The 21,181-nt window shown below is 34.7% G+C and overlaps 3 protein-coding genes across 7 annotated transcripts in view; 1 reads left to right on the plus strand and 2 right to left on the minus strand.

The window, feature by feature from the left end:
• boi (brother of ihog) overlaps positions 1–10,113 on the minus strand; it is a 33,454-nt gene extending 23,341 nt beyond the window's left edge. Inside the window, exons 1-2 of one of the 2 annotated variants that reach the window (XM_081981070.1) lie at positions 9,975–10,113; positions 7,406–7,499 (exon numbers count right to left, since the gene is read on the minus strand). The gene's annotated coding sequence lies outside the window, so the exon portion shown is untranslated. The remainder of the gene's footprint in view (positions 1–7,405; positions 7,500–9,974) is intronic. The other variant, XM_081981071.1, reaches the window with a different exon arrangement.
• On the minus strand, positions 8,713–9,981 carry LOC145730082 (transforming growth factor beta regulator 1). The gene has a single exon (XM_081981076.1). The coding sequence runs from the start codon at positions 9,788–9,790 to the stop codon at positions 8,807–8,809; it is 984 nt and encodes a 327-aa protein (XP_081837202.1). The 5' UTR covers positions 9,791–9,981; the 3' UTR covers positions 8,713–8,806.
• A 1,018-nt stretch (positions 10,114–11,131) lies between the features above and the next one.
• Positions 11,132–20,587, plus strand: LOC145730901 (uncharacterized). 4 transcript variants are annotated; one of them, XM_081982414.1, is made up of 9 exons: positions 11,132–11,360; positions 14,312–14,543; positions 14,722–14,912; positions 14,967–15,233; positions 15,509–15,781; positions 15,840–15,929; positions 15,991–16,082; positions 16,260–16,373; positions 17,166–20,587. In XM_081982414.1, the coding sequence occupies exons 1-9, from the start codon at positions 11,271–11,273 to the stop codon at positions 17,392–17,394; spliced, it is 1,578 nt and encodes a 525-aa protein (XP_081838540.1). In that variant the 5' UTR covers positions 11,132–11,270; the 3' UTR covers positions 17,395–20,587. The 4 variants fall into 4 exon arrangements, with proteins under 4 accessions (XP_081838540.1, XP_081838538.1, XP_081838539.1 ...); XM_081982412.1 differs by having other exon boundaries at positions 11,133–11,360; positions 14,967–15,245; XM_081982413.1 differs by having other exon boundaries at positions 11,133–11,360; positions 14,312–14,528; positions 14,964–15,245.
• Positions 20,588–21,181: the final 594 nt, after the last annotated feature.

Genomic DNA, 21,181 nt, shown 5'->3' on the forward strand with positions numbered 1-21,181 from the left:
ACAGACTGTTTGCTCTTATACTAGTTCTTGAAAAATTTATACAACTGATGAGTGAATCCTCCTCTGAAGGCTGATGTGCTGACGTCCTGACTATGTGTATGTATGCAGCATTTTACAAAAAAAAACCTTTAGACAGGGACATTATTAAGCTGTGGATCCATGTTGTCAACATCAGCAACAACTGACAAAAGAGTGAGTTCACATCTGTCAATATGTTATGACTGTGATGATGATGAATCCATCATAACGCCCAGAAGGTATCTGGACAAAAGGTTATATTTTCAGTTAAACAGCATTAAGCTTGAGCTACTGGAACCCATTACTTCGGGGAAAACAAGTTCTCAAGGATAAATTAACCTGTTTAGCTTCGATAGAATTACATAAACCTACTTTCTTTGATGGAACTTCCCATGAAGTATCTACTTCACCCTATTTATTTTCCATTTATAATTAATTTAATTACTACAAATAACAATGTGCCATTTTCAAAAAAAATTGATTATTCCTATGTAAGCTAACAGCATAATAATTGACACTTTAACCTTCTCAGAGCAACCTCTCATCTTCGTGTACCTGTAACCTGTAAGTTTCACAACCTTGTCATCTAGACCTTGCTAATGAAATTTAAGTGTTAAAGCTTAAAAATTATCCCCTGCGCCTTCTCAGATCATCAATCATCAACAAAAAAAAAAGATAAAAACCGATATTTTAATCAACCCCGGTATGCAGCCTTCAGCCGCCTGCTTATCCCTACAACAGATATAACTAGCAATGGCAACCAACTGCATTTCTTTATGACGTTTAATATAATGAATAGCGTTGCAAAGAAGTTACGGAATGGACGATGAAGACGGTCCAACATCCATTTGAACCTGTTCAAGAATGCGCCCTGTTGCCACTTTGAAAAGTTGGCCGGAGATTCAAGACGGATCTTCCATCTTTTGAAGAACACTCAATTATTTCTAGATAGAGTTGCATAATACAGATGTTTTTGAGCAAGTTGGCAAAACACAAAAGTTTTGCTTCATGTAAAATGTAAATGTCAACCACTAGAAATAGATGGCGCCGTCGTACCTCTTTGTGTTTTCTAAGCAGGCTCATTAATTTCCTTCTTTGAGGAGCGTGAAGACATTTCCCAGTGTTAAAAATAATTCGGTATACTTTGGAATGCTGCATATAATGATATGGTTATTAATAGCCAGTGGCGCCACGAGAGATTAATCTTTACAGGATCTCTGTTTTTGTAAACTTCTTTTTTCTACATTTAAGGATAAAGGAGTTTTCAACAACAAGTGTAATCCAAAGATCTAAATATTGGGTTAACTTAGACAAAAGGCGACATTCAAGAGCGGAAGTTTTTGGTCTTTAAATCGACAAATCCCACCTTTTAGGTAGCAAATGAATTACGAGCTGGGATTTCGGTTTCGCCGGGCATAAAAGGTACTACAACACCAGGTGCTTGCAGATGTTATCTTTTTATAGTACCTACACGCAGTACTATGTTCAATACAATGCGTGTCCGGGGAACAATACCCCATTTTATGCCAGGTTCACACTAATGATGAAAGAGCGCACGGTTCCCTTTACAAAACTCAAATTGCAAACGAATTTTATGGGATGTTACAGGTGCTGTAACTGCTTGCGTATTGTAATGTTGATTTTGCATATACTGACCTAAGACAAAGAGGTATTTACAGTGGCTTGGCATATTGAAGAATGACTTTGCAGCTGCCCAATCGCCCACTTTCAAATGTCAACATGCTCTAAGCCTAACAACCGCTTATTTAATATTATCTCCACGTACGTTCAGTCGATTTCCTATACAGTTACCGAGGGAATAACCAAAGAAAAACCCGATCATCTGACATGATGAAATGTGGCCTCGCTTACGTTTTTTAATAAACTTGTAAAGATATACGATTGTATTGCCTTCGGGTCGTCCGCACTGCAAAACGGCTCATTATATGAAACTATGCACAGGGAGACTGGTTTTCGTTTTTTTTCTCCATCGCTTTCTACTGACCATTTTCATTCAGAATCTAAGGGCCTGGTTACATTCGCAAAAAAAGAGGGCGGATAATATACTGGTCCAGCGGATTTAATTACGGTATTGTCGACTTTCAATTTTGTTGATGCGCTCATACGAAAGATCCGGTTGAAAGTTTGTGTGTGCCCCTTTTCGCGGAAAACAACACTGGAAAAAAATTCCGAATACCACGATGCCATTACGATGTCAGAACAATTCTAAGCGGCCGTTAATTGAAATTTTGCATGCAGAAGGATTCGGCGGAATGCACCTTTAACTGTAATGGAACCGATAAGTACCAAACCAATTTCGGTTTGCTTCAAATGGGGCCTTGATTTTTTATTCTTTTTTGTAATAGAGAAGACGAAGATTTTTTGTAAACTGTTACTGGAAAAATTAAGTTTTAACATTTTTGGCGAGAAACTAAAAATATTTAAAATAACGGATATATGGCAATGTCGGGTAAATTGACGTTTCTGTTTTATGTGAGTGTAAGCACGTGACCTAAACACTGAATCTGATTTTAGGATCACATGATGCACTCAATGTTAATGAAAATGTTGAATTTAAATCACATGCGCAGTATTTGTGTAAATCATAACAGTTCGTACTTTGTGATTGGTCAAGAAAAAGCAGCAAGTTGAAAGCTGTCTTTTTGACCAATCACTAATCAGGTTCTTGGGCTAAGGTCCACAATTAATCAAAAAGTTGAATATGGTATCTATTAAGAGACGTTTTGAGACTGACTGGCCCCTTCAGTATGCAAAGTTTTTGAGGTTTTTCAGTTTGGTGCCCAGGTTGTCATCTCCAAATTGATGATAAATACAATCTTCTCTATCTCTTCGTTTAATTGTAGACAACACAAGTAATAACTAAAAATTTCGGTTTTAAACGTTAATAAACCTTTTTTTATTATACAGGATAAATATTTGTCATGTTTCATACAGAAAAATGTCCATTATTACTTACAGCCTATATCTGGGGCAATAAAGTGTTATAACAACAATACATTCATGAAAGAAAGCCGCTTAAGTAAAGTTTAATTACTCGACAAATTAAGTTATGGATGGCAATTGTGTTCTAAATTTCGCCGGTTTTATTGATTCACATTTTGTTTACCAGGAGACTGATAAACCTGAAATCGATTTAGAAATATTTAAAAGTGGAAAGCGGAACTCAAAGCGGCCTGGATATAACTTAAAAATAATACAAGAATAACCCAATTAAAGCTGAGATTAAAATAAATCGGTAACGTATTAGAGGCAGTTAAAAACAAAACGAATGGCCGTCCTATTCATGTTTACGGTTCATATTTCTGTTGCTCACTATAAGTCTTTCTTTTGATTTACATAATTACGGAAATGTTTGTTTTTATTACTACCGCTCGTAAATAAACACGACTTTGTATTTCAGTCAAGCAGTGTTGCCGATTAACTTCGAAGAAGGGAAGTTTTGGTCGGTCCAGTTCTAACGACTATTGGGGACTGACAGGGAATTTGTCTAAATAATTCCCTTCTGCAGTACTGCGAGAGATTAGACGGTGCGATCCTAATCTAAACGACCCTATGTCGGTTAAACCCTTACATCTTCATTTTTAAGTAACTCCATAACCGTGCCATTATGCATTTCAACTTCAAACACAACTAAAATCTCACTTAAAACTAATTCTTGACGTGCTTCTTAATCAGCTTTGCACTGCTCGTTTATTTTCTAATTTCTTTATGTAAACTAAACAGCTGGAAAAGCTACATGAAGATAACCCAAAAAACGACACAGACACGCCACTGGACGTAGGAAATACTAGAAAAGAAATAAAATAATATACAAACCCCTACGCCCTACGTAGCTTGAATACAACCTGCCATTAGAAACTTCGCGGGTCGCCACAACAATGTCTTGTTACAAAAGGGCCCTTGTTGGATCATTAAAAAATTGCCCACGTCATTATTCTTCCCTATATGGTAATTTTATTCATATAATATTTTATCACGCAGGTACCTGCCAGTGGATTCGGATTATTTATTTAAGCTCTTGGACTGTTAAAGTTGCTTGCTACCTTCCCGGTAAATGGGATTTGGAAGGGTTGGCTAGATCTGTATCTACTTACTAACTGCTTTAAAAATGGAAAAGATAACCTTTGAAGAGTTGATCTAGTAAAATAAGAACAGACAGAAGGATGTTGTAGGAAACCAAATTTTTCTTTAGTTATTCTTAAGTTTGTATGTTTTATCTTATCATTGATGATGTTTTATATCCAAATACAGTATTGAAACCGATTTTCGACAAGTCAGTTTTCCATGTTAATCTCCTATGTCCAGGGTTCTACTGAATAGCCTGTATACAGAGTGTGTCCCACAATGAAATAGTATACATAAGAAAGTTTAACAATTTGGCAATATAATAATTGGCTCAAATTTCAAGCTAGAATACTTTCAGTGTCTTAGTATACCTTTAAAATAGCTTGAAAATACTGTTGGCCAAAAAACTTTTCGTTTTCCACTTGTAGAATATACACGATTATCGTATGGTACACCAATTCGTGACACTCACTGTATAGAGTTCATAAATCGAGAAACTTATCGTCATAAAGTTCAATGCCAAAAATTCAGCCTGGACCCAGACCAAACCAAGGTTTTCAGCGGATAGTTACGCCATAACAAAACTATTTGCAGCTACTTCTTGATTGGGAATTTATTCATGAGCATTTGATTCGTTACATAAAAACTATTTTTTATCGAAACGGTACAGTTACAGTAGTTTGATTTATCTAAAATGTGACCGCCCATAACAGGATCGATTATAAACATAAAAAATCTGAAACGAGTGTGTATTATGGTGATTAATCAAAACCAACCAAATCGACGAGTCCCAAAAAATTTATACGATTAAAACGTCGTTTAGGTATGCATGTAACCAAAGCGAGATCGTCCTGTTTTGACATGAGAGCAAGTAGCCTGAGGTCAGTTTGCGATCGGACGCAGAAAAATGTTCACCTGTACCTCTCCGTTCGTTGAATTAACATACGATAAGCCAAATAAGGCCTTGCCGCATAAATATCCGCGAAATGAATCATGTAAACCGTTGCGAAAATGTTTAAGTCAGGTACAGGGATATGCACAACAGCATAGAGGTTTCGTATATTCATAAATCAGTGGACGTCCGGTCTTGCGTGTACGTGTTTAAACACTCTTTGATAATGATTCCGAGGGGTTTATTTACTGCTCCGTTGAGTGTTTCGATTCAATTAGGTTGATGCGTGTTGATCTTAATTCAACACCGGAATTTGATTCAAAAATCAAACTCTTTACATGTGTTATATGGCATGAAATCTGTAACAAGATAATGTCAAGCATTTTCTGCAAGAGTTGCACTTTTCTCCAGAGTTGTGCAACAATTTTTTTCTAGTAACAGTGAACAAAAGACAAGACAACAGTTAAATACTATCATACCTGGATGAAAGAAGGATAGAGGTGTCATACTACTCACAAACAGTGCTGTGGTTACCATTATTAAGGGTACGTTACTCAATGCGTTAAGAAAGTAGCAGAGACCCAATTTCTCTTAAAAGCATTCAAAGAAAAGGTACTGCAGGACATAACAGAAAAAGCATATAATGTGTCGCTTAACCTGCTGCCTCAAAATACAAAGATAAAGTATACCTACTCGGTTCAAGAATAGATGAGAGGAAAGCTAAAGAATATTTTGGAAGAAGTATCTTTAGTACATTTTTTGACTTTGAAGCTTATAAAGCACCAACTTTGCTCAAACATGAATATAAAATTAATAATCTTTCCGAACCTTTAACAGACAAGAAATTCGCACACTTATGTCGAGTGCTCCTGAAATATTTACATATGAAGGTAAGTTTAAATTAAAATTCCACTCCAGATAAGCGCTATTTTTCACATGGGATACTTTTGCAGGTTGCTCTCATATTTGGAATAGCTGGAGCCTGTCGTTGCATTTCATTAAAATGCCAGTGAATGGTATCAGTAAGAAAAGAGATATTTTGGAAAAGAACTTTTACCGTAAATAATGGAGATATAAATAAAGTGTCTCGCTTGGAAATGTATCGAAAATATGCTTCACTTCATGAAAATATCAATAACCAGGAATTCCACATAACTGAATTTTTGTGGGTTATCTAAAAGGAATATGTACACAATTCAAGTGACCGAACAAAATACCATTTCGAAGTTTTTCCCATAGACAGATACAGTTTTACACACAAGTTGTCACCCCAGTTGAAATAATTTATACTTTCAAAAATTGTAATAATACAACAGTTGATTTTTTACTTTAACACTTATTAATGACTAGGTATGCAGAACAAAAGGAATTTATATAAATTATTAAGATTTATGATGGATTTTCAATCAATAAAGAAGAAACTTTAGCTAAAGAGCAAGTCTAATGTAAAACTCTTATATCTGTTTTTGTTGTAAATTTGCCTACCTACTTACTTACTACTTAGAGTTAGGTATGTTAGTTTAATGCAATAAATCTTATTCCAAAGATAAGTGCTATCGATAACCATATTAAGGTCAAATATGTAAGTAAAATGGCTTTACAATATGTACTATTGATAGGCGATGCACTGACAAGGTTACTCAAGCAGCTTAGATACTCTTACTACTCCATCAGTACTCTTCATAAAGATACATTATCGAACTCATAATAAGAAAATAAGTGGTTAATAGTGTCTTTTAAGGTTAAAAAGTAGGTACAAAACTCAAAGTCAATGTGGTCGTAATCACACGGTAACCAGATATTCTGCGTGTTTGTAGCATGTAAAATATTCTTTTATGCAAACTGGTTGTCCGTTACCAATCTCGGGACAACCGTGATTTCCGAGGAAAGGTGCGTCTCTAGCGTGCCAACACTGCCAGCAGGTGGATGCTTCTGTTTATGTGTAGTTAGTTCCAGAAAGTCTTAGTAGTTTTTTAAATTTCAGTCACGATCAAGTCATCACTAGTTTATTGAATCTATTTTTACGAGCTCCAAACGAATAAAGTATTAAAGAACGGAATTTCAGTATAGTGTATTAACTGTTGGAATTGTCCCGCATGCTACCTACCATCACCATAAAAAGCTGGTATTAGTTTACGGATTTCGCTGCGTTCTCCAATAGAAAACTACTAAAAGCTCTTAACGTATGGTCGTCAGACAAAGAAATGGTCTTGGTATTTATTAGTAGTAACGACTCATCTCTGATAGCCAATGACCCATTATAAAATATCGAGACACGCAAGGTGGACACAAAAAGCGGCTATTTGCCCTTCTCATCTCAAAGTTGTCTGGCATCCGTGAAACAAGTTTATTTACCCAGAGATATTAACAGTTTGTCCACTATTAATAAACACCAAAATTAGCACCTACCTTATAAGTGAAGAGTGCGTCTAGTAAACATCGTGTTTGCCCAATCTTGCTGCTCCATAACGGAAAAACTTTCAACTCCTTTTTTAAGCCTGCACTAAAACCAGAAAATACTATTTACTGAACGTCAAACTCAATAAACTACAAGAAAAGGAGAACATAAATTACAATAAAATTAAAAGCATAGGCGAGAGATTTCGAATAAAATTGCAGTTAATAAAACAACAATAAAATTGCCAGACGTGAAAGTGTTATGCACTTTTAATTGGTCGCCGAGAAGTCACCACGTACATTCAGAATCCATTTCAATTTGTACTAATCAATTTCCTTGTCGTTTCTCTTTGATCATCCGTAGAAAGACCTTTTTAGAGATGACATTCAGTCTGATGTTTTATTGGCTTCACTGTAAGTTATTCATTGCATCAGCGTCTTGTATAACATTTAGAGCTATTTTTTTTGATGAAGCCTAAAAAATTCTGCTCTTAAGGTTTTTAGGGCATTTTGTGTATTTTCTTGCAGTCAAACCCTTCATCATATGTGAATGCCCACATTTCTGACTGTTGAACATTTTTGTGTCAGTTTCAAGACATAATACAACTGGAATGTTTACTATAAACGTTTATAACAAGATCTCATTTCTCTCACCCTCAGTGAATATATGGAAAGCCACTTACACTATACTCAAATAAAATTTGAATAAGATGCATTTGCTAATACTTGCTAAATTTAAAGCAAATGATTCAAATTTACTATATGAATCTATCTCTAAAAAGCGTTTTATGTTAATGTTGCCAGCAAAAGCTTGTTTTTACTCAAATAATCCTGTGTGACTTCAAAAGATCACTTTTAATATTCAACACAACGTAAGTGGAAGCCAATAGAAGATCAACAGGGATTTATCGGTATTTATACTGAAAATAATAAGATTTTATCACTGGAAAACTTAAAGGCCTTTGAAATTCAAGTAGACTGGTCTTGGCGGTTTGGCGCCGCCGGTATAATTCTTCGCGCTTTGGTCGTAACTTTTACATTGACTTGGCAACGGAGAAGAACAAGAATGGCTTCCAGTGCTCTAAAAAAGATAAGGAAAAAAAGAAGAAAAGTAAAACCGGCGCGACTGGGTTACAAAGGGCGTTACTTGATCACGCAAAAGAATCGAAATATTAAACACATGTAACATATTCAAACTCTTAATTTTTTAGAAAACTATAAATTGACTTTCTGTTTTAACTTCTTCTAAAAGTTCTAAAAAACTGACGTAAGTAGAACTGACATTCACCAAGTCGTCAAAAGCAAGGAAAAGAACCTGATAGTAAAATACACTTTATACTACAAAACTCTTTATCAAAAGAACAATTATTAATAATTAACCACAACACACTGATAAAATTAAAAAAACATTTATTAAATACTATCCATAAACTCACTAGGCTTCTGCAAAACATCAGGTGCCATTTTATACTTGCACATATTGATACTTCTCTGTAAATAATCATAACTAAGCCCAGCATCATTATAATCCTTGGCTGTTTCAGCAGTTTTAAACACCTCAAACCTTGTCCATTTATAATTTATACATTTACGGGTGCCTGGATAGCTTTGCAGTAGATGTAACACAGTTGGGTGAATTAGTCCAAAAAATTCATTACCTCTAGGTCTTGTGCTGACCACATTCAGTGAAAGAGCATCATTTATTTTTTGTAGTAGCAAAGAGTGACAAACATCTGGGGTGTCACCAGTGATTTCATGACTACCATCATCACAAGCAATTGCAAACAGTGGTAAACCATTTTCTTCTGATATTTTACAGGTGTAAATGCATTTTATTGTGGGGTCTTTCAAGCTCCCATAAATTCTGGTTGACACATAACCAACAGGAAAAATAGCTTCTTCAGAGTGGAACTCTGGCCGATCTGCCACCACATCTCCAAGTGAATGGATTGTTAATTTACCTAAATCTATTGGAAATATTGGTCTACCAACACTGTCAACTGGCACAGGCTCCACATATTTTTTCTTGCTACTTTTCATGCTAGGCCTGCGAGGTTTTGATGTGGATGATCGCCTTTCTATAGTGGCAGACTCTGAGGTTTTCTTTTTAGGTTTCTTAACATCATTCACTGTGCTGGGTGTTGTAACTACCCCCCTTGCTGAATTCTGCACTTCCTGGGCCACCTGAGGTTCATACTCACACAGTTTGCGAAGCAGAAACTTGCGCTCTTCCTTTCTAATTGCAATTTTGACCTGTACTTCCTCCAGTTCATCCACAAGGGCTGCGTTTTCGTGTACGTATTCCACAATCATACGTTTTATGACCGCTAGTTTTTGCCGATAACTTACAGACCCGGAACGCTTCGGTTGATAAGAGTTTTGATATTCAAATGACATAATTTCTGGCTAAAGTGGTTTTCCTAGTTTTATAAATGACAAAGCAGTAAAAAAAAACCATAACAAAATTGTTTCCAAAGAAAAAGTAAACAAAAGGCGAATGCAACTGACAGATACTTGACAGCTTGACGTTTTAACAATAACAAATCAGTTCTTTCTACTTGTCGCATGCAAAGCAACTCACCACAAAAAAAGCAGCTAAAACGGCTCAAAAGAACATAAAACTGAACATTTAATAATGCACTGCAAACTAAAAAAGCAAACAAAAATAAATAAAAATACAAAATGTTGGTCGTCAATTTTCGGACTACATCGGAATTCACTGGAACTGTCAAAATTATGTCATATGCTACCTCTCAAGGGCTATTGGTTTCGTATGCAAAAGCGAAGATGTAAAATTCACATGACACGATCATTACAAACTTACTCAGAGGCCACGTGACCTTACCTTTGGATCATAACGTGACTAGATCCGAAATCCTAAACAAAACGGCTGTTATATGTCATCAATGCCAAATTTACTAATATGCAACCAGGTATACACATAGTTTTTCGTATTTTTATTTACGTTTTTTAGTTTTGTTGCTATTTAAGCTGTAATGTTTTTACAATACTAATAATATTCTGTAGCAAAACCTTTTGGTCTATGTCTCCTGCAAACCAAAACAGCACTGCAGACTGTTTTAAATCTGATATTTATAAATTACTTCCTATACAATAATTTGTATTTTAACTATAGTTTGTTCTTTATTACTGAATTAGAAAACTTTTATAAAGTTGGATTACCTAATTGTTTCTAATTTACGTTTTTTGTAAGTCGATAAAAAATGATTTTAAAGAAGTTTCTGGCGCGAAATTTTGAAAAAGCGTCAAACGGATTGGCTTCAAACAAATCGGTGATATCATGTGTTTGTGGCAGAAAATGGTGTGGTCTTAATTTCAGTGTTTCGTTCGTGGATTTTCTTAAATTTTGTGTGTAAAGGTATGGAGATTTTCAATGATTTGTGCACCGTTCGATTCTGGCATTGCCCTGCGTCATGTTTTGCTTTTTTTTTCGATTTTATCCGATAATCTAATCGACAAAATCACTAATAAAAAAATCCAAATATTCACGTTGTATATAATGCATACCTACATTGTTTAATGGCCGCATTTTTGACCTACATTGTTTAATTTAAAAATATTGTTTGCAACTTTTTGGTTGAGCTTAAAAAGGCTTTGATAATTAGATACTTTTGTTTTTACGTCTATTGCAAACAATGGAAAACAACGACGACATGATGGGGCAAAGTCAATTTTAGTAAAATATGGTTATGTACTAACGCGTGGCATCAAAAACAGTTTCCAAAGCTTGCATTGAGAGCTTTCCATATTTGTATATAGTTAGTTTGTTTACCCATTTTTATGCAACTATATACTCATCATTATATGACATCAATTTCTGAAAGAAAAAACCTTATAGACCAGTACTAAATTATTTATGTGTGGTGGGTCTAAGTTCAGTGTTTCCATGCTCAAAATGACCTTAAAAATAGATTCTGGAGAATCCAGCCGTAGCCTGGAAGCTCAGGTAAGACAGGCCTAAATATATTTCAAGTCTACATTACATAACAGTTTTCTCTAAATGACATTGATTAGATGGTGCTTATTGTTTATCAGTGATAAACAGCAAAGAATGCTTTGCTAATTTCTGGGTTTAGACAATAACAAAATTTGGATGTTTTGCCACTGTGTTGATCAGTTAAATTGTAAATGAATGCATGATCATTTTACTTATATTGAAATGTAAACAATAACCTAATATGTGCTATAAGACTAGTTAACATTGGGTATATTCTAATCATTTGTGGCAATTATATGGATTAAACTACTTGTTAAGCCAAGGTTTTACTTGGTTTATTAATGTTCTTTTTAATGTTTAATCAAGCTATAAAAGTTCACATTATTGTCAATTACAAGGAACATTTATAAAAAAAATCCAAATCACAAAAATTCATTTTGTTGTCAGTCTCAGAAAGTTATGATATAGGCGAGGATATAGGTATTTAAGTAATTATAAATAATAGGTTTGATTTCAAAGATGAGTCTTAGTTGCACCATCTGAAAGACAATTTTAAGTTGAAGTCAAATACCTACCTACAATATAACATCATAAAGTAAGTAAAAACCTATACATATTTTGTAGGTAAAGTGTTTAATTATATGCTTTAAGGAAGTAATTAAAACTCACACACCTAAAAAAAAACATAAGTGATTGGTAAAACAGTTATCTCATAAGGGGTTTTGCAGAGATATTTTGATCAAAATGGAGATTTAATAAGTTAAGCATTGTTTCTGTTACTTTAAATGGATTATACAGTTTGTTTCAGAAAGGTGTTTGTCACATTTTAGGGTATTTAAGAGGACATGGAGCCTTACAAATCAATCTTTAAAGTGGTTATAAGTAGTTCAGTTAATATTTTAGTCCAAAATCCAGTGGATAGTTTGTGATTTAGACAAATACTACACATATGGAGTTCATACCATGATGGTTATTACACAAAATTGGCATATGCCAGTGACATACTGTTTTTTTTTTTTAACAATTGTTTTGACTTTAATGACAGCCAGAATACCTACATACAGTGTGGAGGTTGGCAAATCTAGTGAATTGGTAATCTGTTCTCATATAAAATTGGAAAAGCACCAGAGTATCCTAGTTTTACACTTAACTTGTCAATGGAAAATACATCATATTTGTATTCCTTTGTGGACTGATCTGATGGGAGTATTTTGCTTTTAATTAAAAATTAATACACTGAATAATAATGTGATAGTGTATTAGTCCTAAGTGTTGGTATGATTACCAGTATTATTATTTGAATTTTGAATACTACACAGGCTTGGGACTTAGGATTAGAAGACCATTATGACAAAATTTCTAACATTTATTAAACCACATCTCTGAGTATTGATTTAAATGATATGGCTTATTTAGTTTTTAAATGGAAGAATAGTTATGTCCTGTTATGCTTTTAAGGATCTGAACATACTGATTTACTTAATTAATAACAATCAATCATTTGAAATGAAGATATTTAATGTTTCACGCATCTAAATCGTATACAGACTTTCTATTTTTTCCTCTTTCCTTTCACACGAATTTGAATCATTTAACTAGGGCATTTATTTTAAAAATTAGCATCACAACGGACTGAAAAAAAAAAGTTTACAGGCTCATTATCTATCTTTATTCAGCCCTCATTGATCGTCCGTCTAGAATCTCCATATAGGGCCTCTTATTATTTACGTAAAACCATTTGAAAGCGGCAACTGGGCCGCGCGTTGCCACAGCAACGGTGACGCTGCAACTGACCCGCACAGCCCTACGACATACGTCATAGGGCGTGCAGACGAGTTGATCGTCAACCAAATAGTTGCCGAGCGTCCCAACTTACGTGCCCGGATGCGTACGGAATTGGTCTCCATAGCAACTGCAATGTCCCAAAGTCCCAAAATGCTAGCAAGAAGCTGTAGCTTTCATGGAAAATTTGTTGAAAAAAAATAAACTTGAAGTATGGTTTTCTATTGATAGTGCGATTTTGTTTCGGAGCGTTAAAGGGATTGCAGTCATTCACTGGTAAGCTGAAAAACTAAAAATTTACTGATAAAAAATGTTATATAAAACAATTTTTATTAGTGCAGAATCAAGACAATTTTGATGTACCCAGCAGGGTGTTGTAGTGTAAATAGGATGGGGAATGAAGCCAGATAATTCAGGCGGCGTTACGATAATAAATTAATTTGAGTGGTTGAGCAAATAAGCAATAAATGCTTTGAACAAGGTCAACTTCGGTTAATCTAGTTACCTACATTTTATATTTTGATTACCTGAATTCAAACTGTATATGTTGCTCTCATATTTCTAAATCAAACAATTTTTTGCTGCTTAAGTAGCTTCGATTCGGTTAATTGAGCACTAAATGTTTTAATTTTATGTTTTTACTCTTTCATAGTTTACTTGTGTATGTGTGTATTATTGAAAATGTACTTCTAATTTTGTTTCTTTTTTTGCTTCTTACGAGTATTTCCTATAAAACGGTTGCCTCACAATCTAGAAGAGACCAAACAGTAAAATATAGGGACAGCTTGTGCTTTATTTATGTGTTAGACAGAAAACTGGTTTAGTAGTAAGTGTACAATCAACACTCTGTATTTCAGAAACAAAACTTATGCAGCTCTATGTTTATATGAATATTCAGCGTTGAAATAAGACTGACCTTTTCCCTTAAAAGAACCATAAGAGAACATGCCTATCTAATAGTACTAAACACAGAAAACTTTTTCCAATCACACGTAAATAGATAATTTTATTTGACCCTGGCAAACAGTATTTCTGTTTTAATAATTTTTTGTTTTCCTTAACATGTCAATTTAGATGATGTGTAGGATTGATGATTTTAGAGACACTGCAAGCTTTTTAATATTTTGATTCCTCTTCTATGACTTTTAGAATGTTAATATCAATTATTTTGTTTTCAGCTGTTTCCCTCTCCCATTATTCGGATGTCTCCAGAACGACCGGGTTCGGCTCAAAGCGAGGCCGCACCACCTCCTCCACGTATGTCAGTACCAGGTAGCCCAATCGCGCTCACCCCCATACACAACGCCCAGTCTCCCATTTCGATATTGCTCGCGGTGGCGCAAAGTCAAAAAGGACCTGACGACGACTTGACCAGCTTGTCCTGGTTGCACGAAGGTGATATACTTAAAGGTACATGAATAGAAGAAGGTGTGCCATGCAGCAACCTATTCAAATCAGCAGTACTTTTATCACCCTGTACTATTTACTATTTAGCAAGTCACACGTGACTTTGTTTGTTTGTTATTGTTTATGTCATTGTTGTTGTTTACAACATATTCGTGAACTTATCCATGATTTTGTAATTTAGGGATGAATATCAACACCTCTCCAATAAATAGTACCACTTCGACGCCGGTAAAAAGTACGGTGACCTTTCTTCCGGATCAATCGCCCACAAGTGACTACGTCGACGATTCCTCTATAAGTACTCCAGAGTCTTCCACTTACAGTGCGGTAAACTCGCCTACTCCTCGAGGTTCAACCAATGGCAACCAACAGGTACTCTCTAAATTCATCTCCTAATTTTTTTTAAATTTAACATGAATACAGCAGCAAAGCAATAGCAGCCACAGTCCCCGCACTTCCAACGTGTCCTACGATCCCAAGGTACACGTACAAAGCAAACCACCGTACTCTTTTTCCTGTCTGATCTTTATGGCAATCGAAGACTCCAAACAAAAGGCGTTACCAGTCAAAGAGATTTACGCCTGGATTTTGGATCACTTTCCGTACTTCAAGAATGCTCCTACCGGATGGAAAAATAGCGTTCGACATAATTTGTCATTGAATAAGTGCTTCCAGAAAGTAGAGAAAGCGCCAGTAAGTAATAAAGTAAGGAACATTTTTTTATTTTTTGGTGTTGGGTGTGAGTGTAGTCTGAGGAAAGAATGAGATGTTTAGTGGGAATGGTGTACCAAAAAGTCTAAACTCTGAAAGCTATTTATTATTCATTCCTTCCTTCTAGAGTAAATTACAAAAAAAAATTCTTTACAAGATTCTTTCGGTATTAGATTTGGGGTGGGTGACTTATACAAACTGTTAACTAATTATACAGACAGCTATTTTACTTGTTTTCGGTATTTTTGACCTTTCAGAACTTGGGCAAAGGTTCCCTTTGGACTGTCGACCCTCAGTACAAACCGAATCTAATTCAAGCGTTAAATCGCTCCCCATTTCACCCTTGCGCATCTATCGACCCTACTTTATACAGTCTATCTTCCAAAACAAACCAGTCTTCCTCCAGAGATGACAGAAACGGTCTTCGAGGCTCAAATCTTCCTAATCCGGAACTGTTTCCGTTCTTAAGCAAAAAACTTGCGGCGACTGGAATGGCTGTTGATGGCGGTAAAGTTAAACGAGAGCAGCAGGTTCGTGCTTTTGTGCTGTCAAAGTTAACTTTGGTTATAGTTGCTTTAAATTGTGCAGGAAGAGTCATTAGACGCTGCAGATGCGGCTGCTGTGATGTTAAGTCTGAAGCATTCCGCTAGAGTGAACAGTGTCAAACAGGAAATGCAGGTTGGGGACGGGTTTTGGTGTTTGAATGACCGTTTTTCATCAACCTTGTGGATTGTTTTAGGTTATTACCACATCTCCAAGTCAAGATCATACCTACAGCGCTGCGGATAGCGGTGATAACGAGGACGAGGCGTTCGAGAGCGACGAAGATAAGTGAGTATTTTGAGTTTAGTTGATGTGGTTAATTTAGCAAATGATTAAAACAAAAATTCATACTAAGCAATGACCTTAGGATTATAAGAAATAGGTATGTTCATTTCATTTACACTTCGTTTGTTGATTAAAAAAGTTTTGGCTTTAGTTTTAATGGGTCAATTATGATTGTTTTAGGCGACGGGTGAAATTGGCTCGTCGGAAAATCGATTTTGAAGATGACGAAGAGAGGAAAATTAAAGAAGGTGCAGAGACGTTGCTCAATTTAGCTGGAATTGTTATGGGTAAACGGTAAGTTTCTTTGACCAGTAATTTATTTAAAAGCCATTAATTTAGTCAAAATTGTAAATAGTTGTCTGTATGTGTTTGCTGATTTATTATAAACGTAAAGACTGTTATAAACCATTTATAACTTGGAAGTCAAACAATTCATTATAGTTGCAATATAAAAAAATAGGCTCTCAAAGATATAATGGGTGTTTTAGTGTTGCCAGAGGCTTCTAAGACCATTTGGAATGTGCCACAGATTTTCTAAATATTATTAAAAACCTTTTAAAAAGTACCAAAATGATCTACAAATTGATCTACCTTGCGAGCATACTTGCGCTGACACATCACCTTGCTGATGTGTCAGCAATATCTAAATGCTACTTAGAACCTTGTAAAAAGTGCCATAGCCCTCTCTACAAGTGTCTTAAACCTTCCTATAACTGTTTTAAATTGCCAGAGCCTCTAGAACCATTTTAAAAATGTCAGCAATCCTTAAATGCTACTGAGAACTTTCTCATAACTGTTTTAAGTTTTCAGAGGCCTCTTGGGCCATTTTGAAAGTTTCATAGACCTCTATAAATGTTCTAAACCTTCTAAAAATGGTTTAACTGTTGGTATAAGCAGTTGACAGTCAAATGTGTCTAATTTAACCGTTTCAGACTTCTTTTTATGGGGTTTTTTGAAGTCGCGAGGTATAATGAAGGGAGAAGGCTGTATGTTCTTTTCCTTCATTTGTAACTCAAATTGTTTTATTTTTGAAGACAAAATTAACACCTTTACATAATATAATAGATTTTTAAATTATTTTTTTAGGTCACTAACGACCAATTACAGTGACTATGAGCCTCAAAGAAAAATGTCCCGTAACGTTGAGGGCCGTGAAGAAAACACCTTCGAAGAGGATCAAAGACCTGTTCCTTTCAAACCTAGGCTGTTAAGGGCAAAGCGGAAGGAAAATACCTCCCCGAAAAAGGTTTTCAACAACAACCAAGACGAGTGGCTGAAGCATAGACGCGAGCTCGACATCGACCAGTCGAGGTAATACGAACCGTAATAGGCTGTAGTAGACTCGTTTTTAGAGGAATTTTTTTGTCTAGTTTGATTTTTTTAGAAAGAATCTTTCGATTTATATTTTTCTTTGTACAGGCGCGGTGTCCTCTGGAAATGTTCGATTTATTTAGTTTTAACGGTGCTCCCGGCATTTCCCGAGAGGATCCGCGCCAATTGGGTTTTTCTGAGCTTTCTTTTCGCTCGGTATATTGTCAATCTACGAAAGTCATTGTTGGTAGCGCTTCTACGAAGATGTTTTTTATTCTTCGTCTACTTGACTGCAACGTAATTTATTTCACTCGTTTATTCGTCATTTCTTGTAGGTTTTTTCCAACGTTTTGTATGTTATGAACGCTTTTATAACTTGCTGTAATATTTACGATAATCGTACATGGTACAACCGGAAAAAGCCTTCGAGAAAATCACAGTCAAAGATTTATTATTATACACGATAGGAGATGAGAGTATAAATATATTTGAAAAATATGAAATCATGTAAATTACTATATTTTATTAATTTTAATGTTGTTGAAATATTTATTAAATTATTTATAATTTAAAAACGTTTTTTCTAAATGTTTTCTGAGTGTACTTTTTGGAGTGAATTTATTTGCGACGCTCAATAAGTTATACAGTATTTTTTGTTTGCCAAATTAATAAGAGGAGGCGACGATACGTGTGGAATAGCTTCGACTAATTATTGATATGGTTTGATTGGTCTGCTTTTGGTTGATTAGCTGAAACATGATCACAAAGTGTTATTTGGAACATACATCCTTTGAAATTTTAATTATTTTCTATGCAGTTGATGAACTATCTTAACCATATTGTTTGTATTTTGGCTGTGTGTTTGTCTGCTTTGTTGGTTTTGAAGATCATCAGGACTTTGCAGCACGGTTTTTATTGTTGTTTTTTGCAGCCAAATTCAGCAAAGCAGACTTTTTGTTCTAAAAGACATACGAAATTTTCTCTACAATTCTGGTTTTCAACTGAAAACAGTGCTCTTTTTTCTTCTCGCCGCTAATCAGATTTTGCTGATTAGCACGGAGAGAAAATGAGTATTATGCACTTTTTGGCAAAATGCTGTTGAATTTTTGAACTACCTCTGAACAGATATATTTTTCATGTGTGCTGGAAAAATATAGATGAAATGTTGATCTCCAGAATAATCTGAAAAATAGTTGATATGTACTAATATTCACATGCTGTTTTAAATTACCAATGCAAACAATATTTAAAGTACATTGTTAATGTAAATAAATACAATAATTAGTCGTAATTGTTCGGCTGCACACTCCAGTTGCTCAAGTCTTGTTTCGTTATTCTTAGAGCCCTTTAACTTAATTGACCTTAAATATGGTTGTCTTTAAATCATATTATCTTCTAGCGTGATTTTGTATCAAAAATTAAGCAATACGACCACTTGATTAAGTGTAAGTTAGTTACTCTTAGATAGAAACTTTAGTGGACATTGTCATTTAGTGGAAAATGCACTGGTAACTTGTCTTTTGATTTGAAAATTAACATGTTTATTAGGTACTCTAGTATTTATAGTGTTCAGAATGTCCAAGTGTGCAGCAGCCTCAAAAAGCTTTATGGAGTTCATAAAATAACAGTGAGTATGTGTAGCTTGCTGCTTTTTCTTGACCAATCACAAACAGTGCTGAGGCGAATGACGCACATTGTGGACTCGCTATATTTTACCATTATACCCTACTTCATTAATCAAATAATGAAATACTTCCTAAATTCAGTTTTACAACCTGTTAATGCTTTAAATTTGTTAACTTTGTTATAACTTTTAAAATTTTATGTTATTGCACTGTAAAGACTGATTTTTTTAGATTTTGAATACAAATTCAGGACTTTCTTCACCTAACATTGAATACTAATGACAGTGTTCAATCAGTAGGTTTGCACTTTCTGGTAACCTTATCGGATTAACATATTTAAGGTATGTGTAAAAAGGCTGTGCTAAAAAAACTTGAAAAAAGGGGAAATTTTGAACTATTAAATTACAATTAGTGTAAAGCTCGATGTACAATGCTGGTTTTTAAAATTAATAACTTTTGTAACTAAATATTGTAATTTTTAATGGTTTGTTGTTAATAGTAAACGGATGTTTTGGATTACGGGTATGCCTTAACCTGATGCGCACGTTTCATTTTCTCCACTGACCTATTTCTGGACACTTTTGTTTTTTTTTATGGTGACAACTCAATAATTATTATTGTTTACGTTAATTGCGACTGCAGCAGAACGGTGTTATTGACACGTGTACGCTTGGACCGGATAAAATATATTTTGGTTGATGTCGCCCACTTCCCGACTGAGCGCTACAGATGTGTTTTCATTTATATGAGGTCTGTTCGTAGAGGCAATTTCAAACTGGTTTCCAACTGAAAATTGGAAATTGCTGGCTTTTATTGGTTGAATGCTCACGTGACATTGACTTCTGCGAACAAACCTATGGTAAATAGGTCAGCGGGATTATTGGGACAGGACTGCGCTCAGGCGTTCCACGACTTGGATAATGAAATTTGAATAGCAATATTTTGTAGAGAAGCTTCCCATGCTTATTGTCTATTTCGCTGTTCTTCATCTTTCTATGATGTATTGTGCCAAAACAGTAGGTAATCGCTACAGTAGACAGAGTTGCGTAACGAGTTTGATAGATTTTCTTTATGTATGTATATTTTATGTAAAAAAAATTTAAATAGATAAGTTGGCAACTAAACTATGTACATGTTTTCTAAAATTAGCGATTACAATTATTATTATCATCGCTGTATGATAGAATTTTGCTGTTTGTACATTTTGCAAATGCGGTAGTTCGTGATTTTACCGACTATTTTGGCTCTGTCTTCCAGTTTTATTGATAAGGACTAAAGTGATATAGATTTGCTATGTGTACAAAGAACTATTTTCAAACACTGGTGTATTTGTATGTCTCCTTGAGTATAATTTCTTTTTGATGATTTATTGACAGCGAAGCCTGCCGATTGTGATAAAATACTGATATTTTATTTGAGCAAGGACAACGAAGTGGATGTATAAAATCTCGCTTCTGTTCTGTAATATTCAATTTGAGCTGGTCATTTTTCAACCATTTTTATCCTGAGATCTTATTGTATATGTAATTTAAAATCAAAATGGCAATAATATAAATACTGTATATTGTTTTATCCAATGACTTTTATTGTCAGCAACCTAAAAAGTACTGTAGAATATTAGAGTCACCGTCTAAAGATATATTTTTGTTTCACGCGTACTCGTAGGTTATCAGAGAATGTATTGGGTTAGTCATTAATTTTTATTATTATTTAGATTCGAAGAAAGTTCCAGAACCAGTTAATTGATGCATTAACACCGAATATTGACGTAAACCAATTAATATAAATAAAAAGCGGGCGTGTGTGTACACTTTATCAATGTGAAATATTGAGTTAAATAGTTTATTTAATTCTTGGCGTACAGCTCCACATTGTCGCACATGGTTGCATTATCAGACCATGTATTAACAAGCAAATTCTTATCAGTACGTTTCATTTTATTTGGCAAGTGGCAATTTTTGTTCCTTTTTATTAAATTTAGTAATCACAAAGTCGTGATTGGGTTATTGTAAGTAAAATTGCCGTAAGACTTTTAATTTAGTGGAATGCAATTAATATGCATTTTTTGTTATTATAATGTAAGTGACCTTAAGGTCAAATTAGCTTATTTAAATGACGAAATATAGTTATTTTACAATGAACTGATGATCAGACGTTCTAGGACAA

Source organism: Ips typographus, linkage group LG6, assembly GCF_016097725.1.
Source record: "Ips typographus isolate SLU linkage group LG6, UJ_Ityp_2.0, whole genome shotgun sequence".
In the NCBI taxonomy this organism is placed as follows: domain Eukaryota; kingdom Metazoa; phylum Arthropoda; class Insecta; order Coleoptera; family Curculionidae; genus Ips; species Ips typographus.

Bases quoted from the DNA above. Each gene is read 5' to 3' on its own strand.
- LOC145730082 (XM_081981076.1), bottom strand. From the start codon at position 9,790: ATGTCATTTGAATATCAAAACTCTTATCAACCGAAGCGTTCCGGGTCT.
- LOC145730901 (XM_081982411.1), top strand. From the start codon at position 11,271: ATGTGTGGTGGGTCTAAGTTCAGTGTTTCCATGCTCAAAATGACCTTA. The intron at 14,913-14,963 runs GTACTCTCTAAA...ACATGAATACAG, and splicing joins CAACCAATGGCAACCAACAG to CAGCAAAGCAATAGCAGCCA. The intron at 16,083-16,259 runs GTGAGTATTTTG...TGATTGTTTTAG, and splicing joins TTCGAGAGCGACGAAGATAA to GCGACGGGTGAAATTGGCTC.